The sequence below is a fragment of the Apostichopus japonicus genome, chromosome 17 (genome assembly GCF_037975245.1).
Source record: "Apostichopus japonicus isolate 1M-3 chromosome 17, ASM3797524v1, whole genome shotgun sequence".
NCBI lineage: Eukaryota > Metazoa > Echinodermata > Holothuroidea > Aspidochirotida > Stichopodidae > Apostichopus > Apostichopus japonicus.
Window position 1 is genome coordinate 16,892,767 of NC_092577.1, and position 19,579 is coordinate 16,912,345.

At 37.4% G+C, this 19,579-nt stretch overlaps 1 protein-coding gene and 1 long non-coding RNA gene across 4 annotated transcripts in view; both read left to right on the top strand.

Moving 5' to 3' along the window:
• LOC139954995 (uncharacterized) overlaps window positions 1–19,579 on the top strand; it is a 341,522-nt gene that overhangs the window by 52,534 nt on the left and 269,409 nt on the right. The gene's annotated exons all lie outside the window — the stretch shown is intronic.
• Window positions 1–19,579, top strand: part of LOC139954991 (ATP-dependent 6-phosphofructokinase, muscle type-like) — a 59,387-nt gene that overhangs the window by 26,732 nt on the left and 13,076 nt on the right. For both annotated transcript variants that reach the window (XM_071955081.1, XM_071955082.1), the window contains exons 9-18: window positions 715–807; window positions 1,413–1,538; window positions 10,167–10,231; window positions 11,006–11,096; window positions 11,922–12,068; window positions 12,874–12,944; window positions 13,194–13,284; window positions 13,911–14,063; window positions 15,507–15,671; window positions 16,547–16,608. In XM_071955081.1, the coding sequence (XP_071811182.1) occupies window positions 715–807; window positions 1,413–1,538; window positions 10,167–10,231; window positions 11,006–11,096; window positions 11,922–12,068; window positions 12,874–12,944; window positions 13,194–13,284; window positions 13,911–14,063; window positions 15,507–15,671; window positions 16,547–16,608 (1,064 nt within the window). The remainder of the gene's footprint in view (window positions 1–714; window positions 808–1,412; window positions 1,539–10,166; window positions 10,232–11,005; window positions 11,097–11,921; window positions 12,069–12,873; window positions 12,945–13,193; window positions 13,285–13,910; window positions 14,064–15,506; window positions 15,672–16,546; window positions 16,609–19,579) is intronic.

A 19,579-nucleotide genomic window follows, 5' to 3' on the forward strand; every position in this document is an offset into this window, starting at 1 on the left:
CAAGTGTTGGCTGTGGTTGCCAGGATGCACAGTAAACTAATCATGTTTGCCAGTTGAACAGTTGCTGTTGTGATCAAAATACTGCATGTGTCTATGTGACTTGGAGTATACTTAACATCACTTGTGGGGAGGAGAATAAGAAGGAAAGCAAGCATAATTGTTGCATGGGGACAGGGGAGGGTTAAATGTTTTGACCACTGAGGGAAGGAAGTGTCCTCTGCCCTTGAAGAAATATTGCTTAGGTTGTACATGAAGGTTGTGTTAAATATTCTGCCTGACTTGGGAAGAGGTGGAGGGGTAGGAAGGGGGGCACTGTAATGCAATTGTGTAGGAAAGATATTACTGCATTTGGATGTCCATATTTAATGTACACTGTTTACAGGACCATACTTCCGACGAACAATTACATGATTGAATAACACTTGTACAATTTTAATGTTACCAGATGTTTAATCAGAGAAACTTACATTCTTGATGAGATACTACTGATAAATATGACCAACATTGTAAATCTGAATATAGGCTGGTTGCAAGTGTAGTTGGCTTGGTGTCTATATTGGATTATATTAACATAAACTCCAAGGCTTTCGATGAGTATTTTAACTTAATTAGAAAGCTTGTTAGGTTACACTTTCAAGCGTCACTTCAGTCTGATCTCCATTTCATATTGTTATGAAAATGTTGCCAAATGTCAATAATATTTTTCCTCCATAGCTTATTATTGAGAGGTTAGATTTTGATACACGAGTGACTGTGCTGGGACATGTGCAAAGAGGAGGAAACCCTTCAGCCTTTGATAGAATTCTGGTGAGACTCACATCTTCTACACTCCTCTTGTGTTGCTTATACTCATAGTATCCACCATGTCATGGACTTTAGTCATAATGGTGTAGTCTTATATTTTCAACTCATCTGGCTGTCCCAGTTTGATATGTAAATGCAGTTGTCTTTCTGTATGTCTATAAATACGTCTATAAATACGTCTATAAATCTGAAAGTAGATGACAGTTGTTGGTTACTAGGGTGTCACAAAGGTTTTACAAGGACAAGTGGTCACAGGTTATAATGAATTGAAGCTTATCTTTGTAGGACATTCATTCAAGTCGAGTCACTCTAGCTGGATTCATTCTTCTTATGACTGGTTTTCCCTACAAAATAATCAGTAATGTCAGCAATCAGAGTAATTTCTGAAACTGTACTTTGACACCAGGGATGATGTTTAGCATTAGTGTAGAAGAGTTCCATCGTAGGTGTTAGGTCTCTACCTGTTGAACAGATATATCCTGTCACAATGCAGCATCAAATCTGCAAGCAGCTTAGTGGAGGTAATTAGTCTGGTGGCAATGTTTCTAATGCACTTAATACCTTTTGATAGAATTAGATCATGTGTTTTTTTCTCCTACCTACTACAGGGTTGTCGTATGGGTGCTGAAGCAGTACTAGCCCTGACAGAGGCTTCCAAGGACTCTCCAGCATGTGTGGTCTCACTAGCAGGCAACTCTGCAGTAAGGGTTCCTTTAATGGAATGTGTTGAGAAGGTGAGTAGTCATTTAATGATTCTTCAAAAACCTGAAATGTAATCATAAAATGCATCAACTTATGGTGTGAAATAGTGTTTGCACGGGTTATCCCGGTACCCGCCCAACGTGATACTACCCGGTTCCTAATTTATTACCCGAATCCTACGCAAAGTGTGATTTAAAAATATAAAAAAATTGCAAACCTACGGTTTGGCAGATTTCCCATTGACTTAGTGTGGTGTTAGGCTACCATGTGGTCGAAGATAACAGCAATAACGAAGGTACCCGCCTGACGCGATACGACCCGGTTCCTAATTTATTACCCGAATCCTACGCAAAGTGATTTTTTAAAAAAAATTGCAAACTGATGGTTAGGCAGATTTCCTATTGACTTAGTGTGGTGTTAGCTGGGCTACCATGTAGTTGAAGATAACAGCAATAACGATAGTATTCCATGGATATCTTATAACTGCGTGACAATTTCAGCTAATAAACAAATGGCTAGGCTAGATTACCCCATTGACTTAGTGTGGTGTTAGGCAACCATGTGGTGGAACGTAACAGCAATAACGAATGTGTTCCATGGATATCTTATAACTGTGTCACAATTTCAACAGATGGTTAGGCTTAGCTGATTTCTCATTGACTTAGTGTGGTGTTAGGCTACTGTAAGGCTTATTTTGGGTAGTTCGGGAACGGTAAGCCCGGCCTTACACTGATACCGTAGAACCGAGCGTGAAACGTGAAATAATCAGGAAAAGCGGGTACTGCATAATATATGTCTTCTTTTATTGATTCAGGATAAAACTGTAACTTGTAACTTTAGATAATTAAAATGTAAAGAGCCCGAAGACTACAGACGAAAATATAAATAACGGAGCCAACTTTTCTACGTCCGTAGACTTCGGATGATAAACTTGAACTCCTCGATAAATCTTTAAGAAACACTTAAACCCCTGATTCCAAAATAACAAATTAAGACGCGTTGCACAGGGCACACGCTCTGCCCTTGAACCCGATTGGTGTAAACTTTTAACTCACCCCTTACCAAACTCTTGATTGGTTGAGTGCCAACCTGATATGCAGATGAGCATATGCAAATGGGCACTCAACCAATTCGAACCAGTTTGGCTGTCTTCCAACCCCGAATCATTTAAAACAAAAGATACGCTTCTAATAGTGCGTGATTTATATCCCGCCACACCACAGCGCAAACCACCAATGCGCGAGCCATGGGTGACGTCATAATGACAATAACTAGAATACGCTTCACAATGACAATAACTAGAATACGCTTCACACAGGATTTACCCATAATAGGAAATGTCCTCATTTCCAAATTAAAACTCAAACAAGTAAGCAATATGTTAACACCAACTAGAATTCAAAACAAATATATTTAATAAGAAATAGAAAAACCAACACCTAGGTCTTTTCTTTTGAAATTAAAAGAGTGAAAAAAAATATATATATATATATAAATATAGGAAGACCAATATTTGGGTCCTTCCTTTAGAAGTTCTAAGAGTATAAGGGGGATATTCTATAACCCACAACCACACAGCTAACAAACATTACATATATATATAAATATACAATGCTTAAAATGCAATAATAACGTGCACTTCTGTTTATGTTTAAAATATTGGTAAGTAAATAGAACACCGACATAAAACCATATCCCAATTCTTCCACCACCATGCTCAACCAACACAGATGAACCTGATGTTACCAGACAACTCTACCACAACCATTATAAGGTAAGTATATACCACACTTCAGATCAACTGTCAAATAAGATAAGATATAAACATAAAAATAATATGATGCGCCGGTTCAATGGCGACCCAATAAACATGTAAAACCACAAACAAAATCCAATGACTGGGGACAAGGCGCGTTCTAGCCTCCCTTAAACATCAAAGGACTGAGAAGAGAACAAAAGTCTAAACTAATTGCTGATGGGTGATCAAGCCATGTACAATATCTTCGTTTCTGCCGGAAATAACCATCATGCTCCTTAATCGAGGTTCATGGCTAATCGCGGTCAACAAATGTTACATCTACCTCATACATAAATTTAAAAAAATAATATCAATTTGTGGAACAACCCTAATTACTCTCCTGTCGTCGTTTTGAGATGCGACAATTGGCAGGAGCATAGTAATCCCAACTTAAAATGAATTATGAACAAAATACAATTTACAAACATGCATGCAATTTATAAGACAGCTTCTCAAAAACAAGATACACATTAATTCATAATGAACCAGGGCAAAACTAACTGTCACACCAGATACTATCTAAACATTCCAATACAAGGGATGGAAGAATGGAGAAAGGTAATACTCAATGACTTATTATCTTAAATTCAAATTCATAACTTTAAATTCAAAAGTTACCTCATAAATTCCTGTCAGAGAAAAGACAATTACCCTTTCTAATATAAAAGGCGTAAGTCTTAAAAAGAAGGAAAGAAGAAAAAAAAAATACTTAACTACTTATCCTTATGAAAAGAATGATAATAATTATGGCTTAAACCATCTCATCAGACCTAACGATCCAACTCATAATCACTAAGATAGTTAGGCAGCTTTACCTCCCTACCTAAACGTGTAAGTCTTTTATTATCTAAACGTTTTCCACCTTGCAACTCAGGAGAAATTCCAGACGTATCTAGATTACTCTCAAAGTGAAATGGTAAATTTCTATAAAATTCATCCAAGGACAAATTTGGCAAATAATTCCCTTGAACCACACTAGGCGGATTTGGCTGAACAAGCTTTTCATTTACATCCTCTAAACTATAGGGAGAAACATAAGGCTTAAGTCGGTTATAATGTATGACTTTAGATGGAATGGAAGATTTACTCAAATCTTGTAATTGATAAGTTACACCATTGTTCATAACTCTAATTACTCTATGAGGACCTTTCCATCGAGTGGCTAACTTATCACGTTGCTTAGCTGGATCGTTTACCCACACTAAATCTCCAACAACATAAGGTAGAAACCGAGTCTTCAACTCTACATAATCAGCCTGTTTTTCTTGAGCTTTCACCAATTCTTGGCCAACAATCTTACTAGCTTCTTTCATACGTTTAGTGATGTCATCAACAAAATCACCATAGCTACTATGACAACTGTAACCAACTGGAGTGTCACCAAACATAACCTCGAGGGGCATTCGAGCTTCTCTGCCATTCACCAGAAAGAATGGTGAGTAACCAATGCTAGAATGGACACTAGTATTATAGGAAAAAGCGATATGATTGAGCATCTTATCCCATTGGTTACCAGTTGAGAATAATCTCTTACTCAATTCACTCTTAAGTGTTCGATTGAATCTTTCTACCTGACCATCTGATTGTGGGTGATAAGGACTAGTACGAGTTTTCACTATTCCCATTAGTTTACACAATCTATGCACCAACTTGGATTCAAATTGTTTACCTTGGTCAGTGTGTAATACTTCTGATATCCCATGTTCGCAGAAATACTTATCAAATAAACACTGTGCAACAGTCTCTGCTGTTTGATCTGGCAAGGCATACATATTAATGTATTTAGTGAAGTAATCAGTTACAACGAACACATATCTATTGCCATTCGTAGTTAGGGGTAACTCAGTGATATGAAGCAGCAATTCTCTCAAATGGTTTGTTAACTATCATTGGCTCTAAAGGAGCACGAAAAGGTGAAAATCTTCACTGCCTGTACCCAGAAAAGGTGGGGGAAGTTCAACCCTAATGTTATCATAATGGGGTGGTGCCATCATTTCGGTAGTATCACCCAATAGTGGGGACCTTATAATGTTACGAGAACTGGGGCCTCTACGTCTAGGCTTTAAGTTTTTGGCGAAGTACAATGAAATTCAGTTTCACCAGTTTAAAATAAATACAATACCCTAAAAAAATATATATATATTCCAGTTGGGGGTGCCTGTAAACAATCTATACTCAACAATATGTGTACCAGAATGGATAATCTGTGACCACACTAGGCTATTTGGCCTTTTAAAGTAAATTGTTTCTAACAATTCAAAATTTCAGGTAGATAACCAAACATAGGGGAGTGAAAACGAAGTGGGAACGAGGGTTAAAAATATTACGAATATTATTTAACATCTAAATAATTCAACTTACTCCAGTAATATATCGTATAATACAGTAGTTTGTAAAAAAACTGGTACTGGTTCTGGTACTGGTAGTAGTGGTACTGGTTCTGGTTAGGACAGGCGCCGTTGTGTTGGGCTCGTTGGTTAGGCTTCGTTAACGTCGGGCCTACACCTAAATTTGTCGCTAACTCCCAAATCTGGTGTCTATCCTAATTTAATTCTCTAATTCACTTTTATGGGTTGATCTTCGTTCCTAAGCACTTAAAAAAATTCTAAAGTATAATCTAAACTACAAACAAAAACTTGGTAGAAGTACTGCACTCCGACATCAACGTCTACGGACCTGGATAGGCATCGGCGGAAAGGTGACCAGACATCCGATAGACAATCTGCCGTTGGAGCAACCGTTGATTTTCCTAATTCCCTCCGTATGCGTAGCAGTGACGATATACATGGGTGGTGGTATACAAAAAGTTCCTTAATACTAGTAGGGCTATAAAAGTTAAAAGTTTTACCATAGAATAGGCGAATTATAAGTAAAACGTCTTCGTTTACTGTCTGCCTGCGATGATCTTTCTCCCGCTGCAAAAATGTTCCATAATTTTTCGATGGTGTGTTAGAGTTCTTAAACACCGCTGCCACCAAATATGTAAGGCTTATTTTGGGTAGTTCGGGAACGGTAAGCCCGGCCTTACACTGATACCGTAGAACCGAGCGTGAAACGTGAAATAATCAGGAAAAGCGGGTACTGCATAATATATGTCTTCTTTTATTGATTCAGGATAAAACTGTAACTTGTAACTTTAGATAATTAAAATGAAAAGAGCCCGAAGACTACAGACGAAAATATAAATAACGGAGCCAACTTTTCTACGTCCGTAGACTTCGGATGATAAACTTGAACTCCTCGATAAATCTTTAAGAAACACTTAAACCCCTGATTCCAAAATAACAAATTAAGACGCGTTGCACAGGGCACACGCTCTGCCCTTGAACCCGATTGGTGTAAACTTTTAACTCACCCCTTACCAAACTCTTGATTGGTTGAGTGCCAACCTGATATGCAGATGAGCATATGCAAATGGGCACTCAACCAATTCGAACCAGTTTGGCTGTCTTCCAACCCCGAATCATTTAAAACAAAAGATACGCTTCTAATAGTGCGTGATTTATATCCCGCCACACCACAGCGCAAACCACCAATGTGCGAGCCATGGGTGACGTCATAATGACAATAACTAGAATACGCTTCACAATGACAATAACTAGAATACGCTTCACACTACCATGTGGAAGAAATTATTATTTATTCATTCGTTTATTTCATAGAAGGAAAGGCTGACAAGGAATTTTAAGACATGTTTATGGATTATAGACAGGATAACTAAAATATAATATTAGCAAGTGGCTTTTTACTAATCGTTTATGCCAAATGCGATGAAATTGTGCGAATCGCACAATCTCGCGGCTAATGCGAACCCTGGGCCTGCATAATAGATAGTAGTAGTAACAACTGAGCTAAAGGGATATTTATATGGTCTGATCCAATAGACGTGGAGAGCAAGCATAATAGAGGCGGCAGTGCGATGTTAGTAGTAATGTTAATTATATTAAGTAATTAACAAGTTAATGAAAGAAAAAAAAGCAAATAGAAATTATTGAGAAAGGTTTTATACCTTATCTTACACCTACCTTTTTGAACATGAAAACATTGTCAGTAGAGAATATAATTCATTTATTATAGCATCCAATATGTAATTTCTTGAAAATCATGGTACACGAGGGTAAACAATTTTTCCGGGTTCCCGATTTTTGGACCCGTGTAAACACTAGTGTGAGAGATGTCATATGATTATATTTGCAAAAGGGGTGCTGCATGTGGTGATGTTTGTTGTAATGGAATTGGTTGCACTTCAGTTATAGTCATGTTTTGATTCCACTGTGCATGTCATGTCTTGAGCACAACACACTAAAATGGAGATGTATGGATTTAATTAAAAACTCCATTGTTACTAGGGCTGTGAGTTTTCGTATAAAGACCTAAACGTTTAAACGGCCTATTTTTCGTTCGTTTAAACGTTTAAACGTTCGCGAATATTGCGAGAAAACGCCGAGTATAAAGGCGTGGGGTCCAGGGGACCGCCATAGGGCCCTGGTGGGGCGAAGACCCCGGAAAAGGAAAAGGAATTTTTTGCGTGTCTGGCGATAAAAGAGGGTGCAAAATACTGACAACTTTTTCAATTTAAATTGTCACGAAGCTGATGAAAAATTTTAAATGATAGCTGTATTATGTTATAAAATGAAAAGAGATTTAATCTGTTTTACAATCTTTAAAAAGTTTAACTTACAGAACCTCCGATATTATGAAACAAAAAACGTTCGGCAAAGCCCCGTTTCTAGAATGCCTAACAATGAATAGCGCGCACTAAACGTACATCAGTTTACAACTGCAGTACGGTTTAACCTAACTTAAATACTACGGTAGGATACTGTATATGTGCTCAGAATTTTCCCAGGTACCTTGCCAAACAACTGCGTGCTCATCCCCTGTCTAACACCTGTTTGTTAACATTTTTGGCACGTTTCCAAGAAACGTTTCATAGAGTATTCTCCATGATACACGAGGCACAGTTCATACACGCAGCACAAGATATCAAGCTATGGCCATATTTATGAAAGTAAACCTTGTAATAAAATATGTTTTAGGCCACACGGCATGATTAACTAATGCTTAACATTATTTCCATGTTCTTGTAGGAAACGTCAAGTTCGCAAAATACAATTGGTTGTGTTTTTGTAGTTACGTGAGATCCGTAACAGACGAGGTGGTTAGGCTATTTGCTATACACTTAACTGTGGCAGGACATTATTTTTTCCGTATTTTTGGAAATTCTAGAAAATACTTTCTTTTCCCCCCGCTTAACACCAGATGTGGCCTTACGGTTTATTCATAAATGGGTGTACTAGAGCCTTGTATACATGACATTAGTTGCATTTAGCACGATTTGCCAGTTTCGCGTGAATTTTTTGAAAGTGTTTTGCTGGATCTTTCGTAAAATTTGAAAGGTGTACCAACTTACTTTTCGTACACAATTGGTAATTTCTCTACTGATTTTCAGAGTTTTTTTTACGATCTCCAATCGATACATTTCCTTTGATCATATATTTGAACAACTATTACCAAGTCGAGTATTCAACCCGGTATTGTCTGGTATTGCACTGCCCCTCACTATCTTGGCTCTCTGATCAGTCGTCAGGCTCTTCCAGAGCCCATGCAGATTGCAAATCGCACACGACAGAGGAACAGACATTCTATGGAGATACGACTAGAGCCTGGCAGATTCGCCCAAAAAAGCTTTGGCGCACGATCCTTTGCCTATTTTGCACCTGATCTATGGAATGCACTCCCCAATGACATCAGGGCAGCTCCATCATTAAATGCTTTTAAGGCACACCTTAAAACTCACCTTTTTCGAAAGTATTATTCTTTTTAAACCTCCAGTCATATTGATTGTGTTACCATCTTGCCATGTTTTGATTGTTTTATATTGAAATTTATTTTCTTTTTTTGTTTTGTTAGTCTTATTGTTGCTATTTCTTCGGCTGTAATAGTTTAGTATTTTAGTTTTATTGTATGCTGTCATATTTTATTGCTTTTGTCTTTAATTTCTGAATTTTTGTTTTTGTTTTTTATTAATTATTGTTAGTTATTTATTTCTGTATTTCTTAGGATGCAATATTTTTAGATTGTATTATTTTTAAGCTGTAATACTTTTTAAGTTGTATTTTTTTATTTTTTTTTATGCGTTTCTGTGAAGCTGCTTTGAGATCATTCTTTTGATGTAAAGCGCTATATAAGAATAAATTATTATTTTATTATTATTATTGGTCAGTGGTCGGAGAGTTCAACGTGATGGACAGGGATTGTAATCATTTCGATCGAACATGCATTGACTGGATTATCTGCGCCGCCGCTGTCGGCTCGATATAAAGTACACTTGTGCCGCGAATCAGGAAGTTTGCACAAAAGGATAACAGCGTTCAAGTTTAAGCCATTCATATCGCCGGATACATCGGGGAGGGGGGGGGAACAAAAGTAGGATTACGTTCGCGGTTTATGATTCGACTGATCGTAAGTTGTTTTGTTATTTCGCGTAGTAGGCAAAATAAACACAGGAATTGATACGCAATTTTTGCCAATAATTTAATTTTCAGTTGATATCATAGTTTCGTTTAAACGTTCATAAGGTTTTATTAAACGTTTAAATGATGTTTCGTTCGTTTAAACGTGTAAACGGCACAGCACTAATTGTTACAAGAAAAATAATGATTTTGATTTATGGAATGACTGCATTTTTTGTGATAAACTTATTAAAACATCACAGAAATAATCAGGTGTGCTTGCCACACATGAAATTTTTATTTTGAGTGTCCAAGTGTTGCTATGGTGTCTTTCATGTATATGTGTTTTACAAGTATATATATAACATCATACATATTTTCTAGAACTATATTTTCCTTTTTCCCAGACTCAGCAAGTTGGTAAAGCCTTAAAGGGGAAGTCTTTTACGCAAGCCACTGAACTGAGGGGAAGGTAGGTTGTTGTTAGCAGGTTGTTATTTAGTTTTGGCTCATTGTGAATGACACTTGCAGGCATTATTTAAGTGGCTGGTTGCCTGTGGTTACTACATCACATGTTAGGTGAACAATGTTCTTTGCTAAAGCCTACACAGGCTTTATATAGTAGATAAGCAATTTACTGACATTTTTTGTTTTGCTCTTTGAAAGCTATTTATTAGGTTTTTTTAACTCTCTCATTTATAAATATGTATATCTATATATTTATATACTGGACACAAATAAATTTGAAGTGCAATTTGTGGTTACTTGCTTCAGCAGCTGTGGAGCTCTAGGTTAAATCACTAGTTCTTTTGAAGGGACAAGCAGCTGTTGTGACAATGATACAGGGGAAGGGTAAATGATTGGGTAGATGATGCTGATGGGAGGAGGTGGAAGGAGGAGCTTATCCCCTACATAGACCCCAGTGTGTAATACGTATATATATAACACATATATATAGCACACATATATATTATATATACATATGTATGTAAGCACCATATAAATTTAAATAAAGAAAATTCTGGAAGTTAACAAGTGATCGCTCTTGTCTTAGACCTCTCCCTGTCACAGCACAACATCTTAACCCTAATCTCCTTCCCCCTCCCCCCACCCCCCGCCCTCCATAACAAACATGGTGGTTGTAGACTTGACTTCACTATATGATAAAAACCTTTCTGAATCCAAACATATTCATGATGTTGATATAGTCTCCTTGTATGACAATTGTTCCTTTATCTTCCTACAGGAGTTTTGAAAACAATTTAAAAACCTACCTTACATTATCCAAACTAAAACCACCGGAGTCTGTTTGTAGTGAAGATGGCAAACAATGTTCAGTAAGTGAATAATATATTTTAGAATTGAAAGAGTTTATTATAATGTAAACCAAAGTTAAAAATACTGATGTTAACTCATCTGATTCTCAGATGTTTTTATTGGTACATCTCAAAAAACTGAGCACAGCTCCCCTTGTTAGAATGTGTCAGTAATTAATACCTTGAGATCACAAAACTTGTGGCAGATAGGGGGCGCAAGATAGTTCTTAGTTTAGCTGATTTACCAAGGTTTAATTCAGGAGAATACTGTGATGCATATAGACTACAATCACCAGGCCACTCTTGCAACTTTAGTTCAAGGTGAACTTTCATCGTTTCTTGAGACTATGGTATTTAGGGTGGTGAGATAACTGGATGGAAACTGTTGGCTAGAGATAATTTCACTTGCTTGATTATTGTACTCTGCTACCCAACAATCAATCAATTTCTGATGGTTTGAGGTAATTCTCCCTAAACCTGTGGGTATGAGATAACTGCTTGCAGTGGTTGGTTCTGTGCTTGGAAAGACATCACTCCCACACCCCTTACCAATGTAAACTGCTACCAGCTAGCAATAAATATTTGTTGCATCACCATAATGCCATGAAAATCCTTTACATAAGGTGGGGCTTCACCTGCAACATTGATACTGTTGGCATTGATACTGAATTTGACCCAAATTCCCTCATTAATGAGGCTCTGCTACCAGCAAGCACTCTTTATCTGTTGGCTTGAAACACTTCACCCTGTGCTCTGCTATTTAGAAGCAAGCAATACATTTCTCTTGGCTATTGATGATTCCTCCCACACCTTCTGTGTTGTACCCTTTTTCTTGTTATTCGACAGAGAAACTATAACCTAGCAATTCTGAATGTAGGCGCCCCAGCAGCGGGGATGAATGCTGCTGTCAGGTCATTTGTCAGGTCAAGTCTAGTAGATGGTTACAGGGTCTATGGTGTTCATGATGGCTTTGAGGGCCTTCTGCAAGACAAGGTTTGTTCATACTCTATTAATATTGCTTATGAATCAACCTGATAGTAAAGTTCAGTTTGATACATTTCGCATAGGTGGAATAACTGGGCTGTAGCCTGGGTAGAATCCCTGGGGGGCAGTTGAGGAACATTGAGAAACATGTATTGTCCAAATGTAACATATAGTAATACCAGGGCCTTTTACCAAAACTGCCTCCTAGATTGTCGGAAATGGCACTTCCCACCCATCGTAAGTTGCATCTAAAAATTCTTTACTTTGAGAATGAGCTGAGTGTGTGGGTTGTGTAGGGGACTGGGGGGCCACAGCCCTGTAATTAGTATGTTATTAAAAAGGCCCTGGTACATACGTGTATTCACAGTGCCTAAATATTCTTAGTTCAAACATTGGAGTACTGATATAGGGGTTAACAATGAAACTGATCGGCCTACATGAAACACAAAGACGTAAAAAGTATATTTATCAACAGTAGTTCATAAAAGTGATGAACGGTTAAAATATACGTTGTGTTCTATTTCAATGCCATTACTTCAATACGTGCCTAGCATCTTGAGGTTGCACACCACTGACTAATGCAATCATTAGGAATGATGTGAACATTTTGCTGAAATAATGCACCACTGTCCAGGCATTCACATTATGGTAGGCTTACTTTCCTTTAGGAAGTGGAAATCGCAGATTTGCCTCACCCCCCCCCCCTTTCCTTGCTTTTGCCCTGAACAAGTGTTGTCACATTTCTAAGAAAAGTTTCAATTAAGGTTTCCCTCGTATTAGCTGCTGTTAATCTTTTGTTTTATTTTTTATGCAGCTTGAGTATTTTGGATGGATGTCTGTGAGTGATTGGGTGAGGGAAGGAGGCTCCAAACTTGGTACTAATAGGTAAGTCTTTTGTTTTTACCTCCTGTTACTTATAATATGTCATGGTTCTAAGAAATATCTGTGCTATGCTATTGGTAGCTTTAGGAATACTTTACCATAAATATTTGTGCCAATTGAATTAAATCAATGAAGTAACTTGGTACTGAAAACTGATCATCTGTTAGCTTTGTTGTTATAATACTTGTAACATTTGAAAACAAACAACCCCTGTCAATTATAATGTTTTTCCTTTTTGTTGTCACTTTGCAGGAGTATGCCGAAGAAACTATCTCTTGAAGAAATTGCCAAAAAATTTAAACAGTACAATTTTCACGGACTTGCGATAGTTGGAGGGTTTGAGGTGAGTTTCGAAGACCATGTGGAAGATGTTAGGCAAAAATTGGTATTAAAGTGCAATTTACCAAAGAAAGAAAAACAAGAGAGATAAAAGCAAAGAGTGTTTGGTGTCCTCTCCTTTGCTACTTGAAAAGTTCTTTAGAGATTCTCATAAGAAATGAAGTGAAAATCAAATAAAACTGTTAGCAAACTGCTTATCCACTAGAGAGCCTGTGTAATAGAATGTGTAAAAGTAAGTTGGCCTAACATTTCGATCCTAGCAGGATCTTCTTCAGAGGCTAAATGACAAGGCTTGTCATTTTGCCTCTGAAGAAGATCCTGCTAGGATCGAAATGTTAGGCCAACTTACTTTTACCCAAGAAATGAAGTGGTCAACAATCATCATCTTACATCTTATAAGGGAAACAGTTTAGAAATATGTGTTGGTGTGGTCAACTGGTGGGCTCTGGTTGAGTTTGTTTTGCTTAGTTAACCTTAACTATATTACATACATAGTAAAGTAATGACCACCCGGTGTGCAGTCATTGGTCATATTGCTATGGATATATGTATAGGCAGAGTAATAGAGGGAAACAATGGGCCATTTACGATCAGACTGAATTTAAGATAATTAATGATTCTTGATTTCAGGCGTATATGAGTGTCACAGAACTGGCTGAAGCAAGGCCTAGATATCCAGAGTTTTGTATCCCAATGGTGGTGATTCCTGCCACAGTGAGCAATAACGTCCCTGGGACAGACTTCAGTCTGGGGTGTGACACAGCCCTGAATGCCATTACAGAGGTAAGCACAAGTAGAGGGAGATGCAATCAAAACATTATTTTGACTAGTTTTATTTGCACATGTGTACAATTACTTACAATTACAGCTTTTCTGCGAAACCTGCCGATGTTGCCGATGTTTGTACAGAATGCATGAAATGTTGAGAAAATATATTGCTTTGCAAAACTACTTTCAACACTTACATATGACCTACATGCAGTTAGAAGCCACAGTGACTCCAATTGTGCTCTCTATGGAATGCCAAAAGTGCAAGTACAAAGATAGTCATGTAGCATAGTTGGAAGTGGCAAAAATCTTCATTGTGTTCTAGAATTTTTGATAAAGATGAAAGAACTGAGATGAGTCTAGAGTTACAGTAGAACATATAAACTACCACCACCTTTAAATATCGGAGTTACTTTACTGTAGCTTCCTTGGAACAAAGTGGTACAACACCAGTGGAATTGATAAATTGAAAATGTAAGAGGTGCCGCTCTAGCAAAATGATTATCTTGGAGAAAATTAACAGAAATATTATCAATACAACATGCACTTTTCATATTCATAATTAAGTCAATAATTTCTTTGTAACTAGTTGGTAATAGGAATAGAGAAGTTGGGATAACCTCAGGAAGTATATCACAAAATTGATAATTAACAAAATAATTGTTGAATGAGTCAGCAATTACATGTTTAAAGGTGATATAATTGTCATTCTATCAGTGATATCCCAAGTTTTCTTGAGGTTGTTTTTATTGTCATCAAAACATTTCTCATAATGCATCTTTTTAGCCAATCTGATAATATTGGTTAGTTTATTTTTATATTCAGTGTACCTGTACTTATTAATAGAAGAGGGCAAGAAAGATATTTCTTATAAAGCTTGTTCTCTTTGGAAATAGATCTTAAAATACCAGGTGTAATCCATGGAGACTGGAGCATATGAGAATTAACCTTGAATTATATAATAATATAATACTTTGTTATAATATGGTGAACATTATCAACAAATAAATGATATGCAACATCTGCATCAGTCTCATTACATAGAGGTCCCCAATCAAAAAAGAAAGTTCAAAGTTTGAGATTGTGTAGCGCTGTACACTAGTATCCCTCCTGTGGTAAACAAGCTTATTAGTGTAACAGATAATCTAGTACCAAAATCCATAGAACAAAAGATTGGTAAGTGGTCGCTTATGTCAGTTAATAGAATGCCAGATTTTGCATTAACAATAGCATCATTACAAATAATGCTATCATTGAGTGATGAAGATGTTGCTGTTATCCTTGTTGGTTTTGATATCAATGGTAAATATGAATGAGAATACAATTAAATCAAGAAAATTTAGTTTTAGTGGATCTTCATTTAAGAGGCAATGGGATGATACTGCTGTTACCTAGCAACTAATGTGCAAATCTGTGTTGTGTTATGTTGAAATAAAGTACAATGTTCTGTTTATTTAGACATGTGATAAAATCAAGCAGTCAGCCAGTGGATCTAAGAGAAGGGTCTTCATTGTGGAGACGATGGGAGGATACTGCGGTTACCTAGCAACCATGGGTGGTCTTGCCAGTGGAGCTGATGCTGCATACATATTTGAAGAGCCATTTGGAATCGTAGACCTTGAGGTAAAAAGAAAAATGGAGGGTGAAATCAGTGGCTGCATGGGATAATAATCGCCAGTTTACAGCTTCTTTTGATATTTGGATGATTTGTTTGTAGGGGGTCAGTAGTATGTGAGGAAGTTGGGATGGGGTTAGGAGGTTGAATCAAAGGTGTATTGTGTTGAAACATTGTGTGTTCGTTGTTGAAATGACTAGAAAGCAAGGTAAGCATACTGTCCAGTAGACCGCTCCAAATCTTGTAGACTGCTCAGACTTCAACAAGCAAGCCTTACAATGACTGTACTCTTTGAATGTGAAAGTTATCCATATTGATTGTTTAGGATGCACTGTTTCCTTGTGTCATCCACACACCAAATTATCCTGAGTATTCTGCAACACACTTGTAACATTGATCTTTTATCAGTAACATATTTATTGAACAAGTCGTGGCTAACTATTACGAAACAAACTATTGCTATTATGTTTGGCAAGGTCTCCTTAGGTATTCGGTCAGCTAGTACTCTCAGGAGCTTCCAATGTAACCTGAAATAGTGATCATAGCTATTATGTCATGTTTCTTTGTTTCTCTATGTTTTCTTATTTAATTTTTCTTTTGGTCACCGGCTTTTATTTTATATGATATTTTCTAATTATATTTTAACTCAGTATACCAAATACCTACATTAAGTGTTGTGTAAATTTGAGAAAATAAATGTGAATTGAATTAAATGTACAGATACCACATGGCTTGTTAAGACTGATATGCTCCAACTCCATGATCTAGTTGTACTTTTCTACTTTCCACTCCCATCCAAACATCTTCATACATACCCACTTATACACACACATACATAGTCTCCATTCTCTTTTGATATCAAACTTTTCTTCTTTGTGCTCAGGGTGATGTCAGACACTTGGCAGGGAAAATAAATGACGAAGTCCAACGAGGCATTATTTTAAGGTACTGTATATCAGATCCTTGCAATTGGTTTTCAGTTACTGAGCAATCACAAAACATATATTGACCTTGAGATCATATTATGAAGGTATATGGATCATATTAAGCATATGCTTGTCACCATAAATTATTATACTTGATTTTTCTCACGGTTTTAGTTAACTGAGCGGGTATGGTATCAACCACATTAGTTATGATCTGCTTATGTGCATAACATCACATCTCTTGCCATGAAGTTATGTGAACCCACAAACTGGGCTTTAGATGATTTTGAACAGAGACACAGCAAATGGGTCTGTATTTATATAATGACATGTAAATAAGGAAATTAAATGCAGTTAGTATAGCAAAATACTATATTATAAATATGATAAATATAATAAATATACCAAAATGCATAAATCTCTTGAAATTAACACATAGCAAAAAGATAAGGAAATGTACTAATACATTTAGGAAAACATGGGGAAATACAATCTAATACAGTTCCTTAAAACTTAATGATATGCAGGTAGTAAAATTTACATATAATCCTAAGAGCTGGAGCTTAAAGGGTGTTTTCTCCATCAAAATTCGATGAAATAGTTTTGCAACCTACTTTCTCTTTCCATTGATCTGCTGATTTTGTGTTTCTTTGCTAAAAAGTGCTGAATGTTCTCATCATTAATTGATCTTTTAATATGTAGTTTGTCGAGCCTTCAAATGGTAGCTCTACTAATCAGCTCCTTTGAAATAAACTTATTTTTACTGCTTGGAGAGTTTTTGATGTTTCAATACTCATTATATATGCTGTTCTGGTCAGTTTGGAATTGATTATTAGATATTTGATCACGGAATTGCAGCTGAAGTTTGACAGAAATTTAAGACTTTTTATCTTACTAGCAGTAGCGTAGCCAAGATTTTTTTCAGTGGGGGGGGGGGGCGCTGGGGGGCTTGACCATTTCCTGGGAGGGCGTCTTGTTACTATCTAAGCGGAGCGCCACCATGAGTTGGCGCGCAGCGTGCCAAAATTTTTTAGCTAAAAAGGCCTCCTAGATCGTTGGAAATGACACTTCCCAGGCCTTGTAAGCTGCTCAAATAGAAAGAAAAAACAGTCTGGTAAGTTACTTTGAAATACTATAACATATCTTAATGAGTTTGACACCGGCATTGACATTTTCCGACAAATATGCAAATTGCGCGTGGAAAATAAGGAAAGATTGACTGGGCTTTCAGGCAAGTAACATACTGAAATGACCGAACTATATGGAAAACTGACATCAAAGGTTGCGTCTGAAATATTTTTAGGGTGATAGACTGATTAGCCGGTAGTTCTCATCGATAGTATTGTCTTGCAAATTTGGTTTTGGTCGGTTTTAAGAGCATCAGGGCACGTCCCAGAAGTGAAAACCCGATTGAAAATGTAACAGAGTATCGAGGCAATGACACGAGCAATGATGTGAGAAACCTGTATGATGTCAGCATTTTCTTACCTATTAACATCTAGGCTTTGGCATTCCAGTACCTGGAAACCACCTTTCTATAAGGGTATAGTATAGCTCACTAGCTTGTTTGATCAGTTAATGTGCACTGGCTACATGATCCTGGTTGGCTGTTTGTATTAGTATTTATTCAGGCGCGTATAGAGAGGGATTTTCGAAGGGAGGGGCGAACCTGTGACAAATTATCAGAGCCGTAGATTCGGCATTGGAAACTATCTAAGCGTAGCGCCACCATGAGTTGGCGCGAAGCGCACCAGAAAATTTTGGCCGAAAATGTCTCCCAGATCGCTGGAAATGGCACTTCCCAGGCATTGCAAGTTGCATCTAAGCATTTTCTATTTTGAAATTACTAGCGATATCATAAAAACGTACAAAAAAATATGCTTAAGGAGGGGGAGGAGCGGGCTCCCCCTTCGCCCCCCCCCTAGCTACGCGCCTGTATTTATTAGAGCAGGTATTATATAATTCAACGGTCGTTAACATGCGTTTTCAGTACAGTGCGACTACTGTAGATGTCTTCTCGGCCTATGCGCTATGTCACGTCAGGTTTTTCAGCAACTATAGCCTACTGCAGGTCCACAGTCGAAGGGTCGTTCATGAGTGGTCATCATGGAGATTCGAGACCACTCAGACCAATGATATATTTTTCGCACATGTAATTTTTTTTTCGACACCCAAAATCCCAGTGAGGGGGCGACAAGCTTTCATGGGGGGGCTGTCGCCCCCCATGCCCCCCGTAGTTACGCCACTGCTTACTAGTGTAAAGAAAATGTATACAGGCACTATAACATACACAAGAGGAGCTTTTCTTGCTATTTAGGAATCAGTGAAAGCTTGTGTGGGGTGGGGAGGCAATCAGCCATGGAAAAGGAAAATAGATACTTTGTCTTTATTCAGAAGACCTACTTGCAGAGGGAACAGAGGCAGGTACGAATTTCAGGAGGCCTATACCAGTGCTTTCAAATAGAGAATTTTCTCAATGGAATCGGTTAAACCATGGGGATAAACAATCAGGGATGAACTTGAACGTAGTTCCAGGAAGTAAACATGGTAAAACTTCATATCAGAATCATGTGCAGTATGAAATACAAACATGATACGACCAAGACTTGGCAAACCCTGCGGTTCTAATAGAATATGTCATAGTAGTTTGCATATATCATCGGAAAAGAAAGTAGTCCAGATAAGCAGCACACCAAACCACTCAACAGTCTATTTACAAAATGTCAGCTGGATTAGCAATAAAGCCATATCTGTCTCTGATTTTGTTGTATCGAATGATATTGACATTTTAGCACTAATTGAAACATGGCTGGGAACTGAGACGGACAGTTTAGTTACAGGTCATCTCGTCCCTATGTTATGATTTTCTGCATGCGCCAAGTCCAATTGGAAAGTCTGGTGGAGGTGTGGGACTGTTATATAAATCAGGATTGTCCATAATTATTAACACATCAACAAAGGATGGTCTCTGTACCTATTTTGAGCATATG